The sequence below is a fragment of the Saprolegnia parasitica genome, assembly GCF_000151545.1.
Source record: "Saprolegnia parasitica CBS 223.65 unplaced genomic scaffold supercont2.823, whole genome shotgun sequence".
NCBI lineage: Eukaryota > Oomycota > Saprolegniomycetes > Saprolegniales > Saprolegniaceae > Saprolegnia > Saprolegnia parasitica.
In genome coordinates, this window is record NW_012157217.1 from 1530 (window position 1) to 3246 (window position 1717).

The 1717-nt window shown below is 56.3% G+C and overlaps 1 protein-coding gene across 1 annotated transcript; it reads right to left on the minus strand.

Moving 5' to 3' along the window:
- Positions 1-1226: 1226 nt before the first annotated feature.
- SPRG_17821 (hypothetical protein) lies at positions 1227-1695 on the minus strand (the record flags this gene model as incomplete). The annotated part of the gene is made up of 3 exons (XM_012357273.1): positions 1227-1352; positions 1406-1635; positions 1680-1695. 3 exons carry the CDS (start codon positions 1693-1695, stop codon positions 1227-1229), a joined length of 372 nt encoding a protein of 123 aa, XP_012212663.1.
- Between the last annotated feature and the right edge of the window lie 22 nt (positions 1696-1717).

Here is a 1717-nt window from a genome sequence, read left to right on the forward strand (position 1 = left end):
TAGACTCGAACGGGTCGGTCGAGCACTGGCATATTACGTCTGGCAAGTGCTTGCATGCGATCACCGACGAGCAAAACCAGCTGTATGCGCTCGACTACCGCCCTGACGGCGCCATGTTTGCTACGTCCGGCAAAGACCACACGGTGCGGCGACGATGACTGGTCTAACGGGCTGAAAATTCTGCGCCTGCAGATCCGTGTGTATGACGAAGCGACCAAGACCGAAGTGCTAAGCATGAAAGGCGGGTGGGTAACCGCCCTGAGATTTTATGCCACTCATGCCTTATCCTAGTCACGGCACGCTCACGGCCGGCCACAGCAACCGCGTCTTCTCCGTCAAGTTCCATCCCGTTGATGAGAATACTATTGTCTCGGGAGGCTGGGACAACACGGTGCAGATTTGGGACACCCGCGCGGGGCACTCTGTGCGGGGTATCTATGGCCCACACATCGCCGGTGCGTGATTTCATTTTACGACGCCGGTTGACGGCGGCACCTACCTTCTACCTAGGCGACGCCATCGACATCAACGCCAAGAATGAAATTCTCACGGGCTCATGGCGCCCCGAAAACCCGCTTGAGCTCTGGGACTATGGCAGCGGGAAACGGTTCGCGGCGATTCCGTGGAACCAAAGTGCGCTCAAAGGCGAGCCGTGCTTCCTTTATGCCGCACAGTTCTCCAAAGACCCGCGCAGCCGCCTTATCGCTGCGGGTGGCAGCGGTTCGAATGAAGGCAAGGTGTTTGACCACGATGTCAGCAACAAGGTATTCACTTTATACGACAGTATGCGTATTGCAAATCGGGTAGCTCGTGGGCACCGTCGCAGGGCTCAGCCGCGGTGTCTTCACATTGGACTTTGGCCCATCTAGGGACAAACTCGCCCTCGCCGGCGCCGACGCAGCGATTCGTATCATTGATATTTATGACTTCGTGCCGGGCGAGAAGGGCCGGGAACGCCCCGTGACCCCGTCGATCAAGTACACACCAACAACGACAGAGGAATTGCAACTAATGACAACATTAGGAATGCACCACTCACGCCGTCGCTCGATGCAGCTCCGACGGGACTTCGGTCGCCCAAGGCGACTCGCGGCCCGCCTCCGGCTGCCAACGTACTCGGTGTGCACAAGTAGGAACATGCGTCGAACGGGGACGCTGCACTGTACAAACCTGTGATCGTTCAATAAACAAAACATCGGTGACTACTCGGGAGTTGATCAACACATTTATTTGGATGCTTCATGGTCACGCCACGACGCAAGATCGAGCGACGTCACATCGTCGGCAGGCGCGACCACGCTCTGCAGGTACGTGGCGAGATGCAAGAGCTCTGCGTCCCGCGTCGCAGCCTCCTACGCACGGACAGATGTGCGGGCATAAGGAAGAGGACCGGAATGTGTCGTACGTCAGTGCAGTCGTAGCGCGCAATCGGAATGCCGTTGCGCGGGTTCAAGTTGAAGTTATGAGGCAGATCATCGACATGTACCGTGTTGCGTGCGTGCCACAGACCGGGAAAGTGGCTCCATATGATCTCAAGCGCCTTGACTTTGCTCTTACGCTTCTTTGTCGTTGAATCGTCCATCGAGTGGTAGCTGAACATGTTCGTCTTGTCCAGTATAAAGTTGATGCGGTAGTCTACCAGTGTGTTTGTTTGATGGAACAAATCGGATGTCATGTACCTGGCGTCGTGAGCATGCCGAGCTCTGTGAGCTTAATC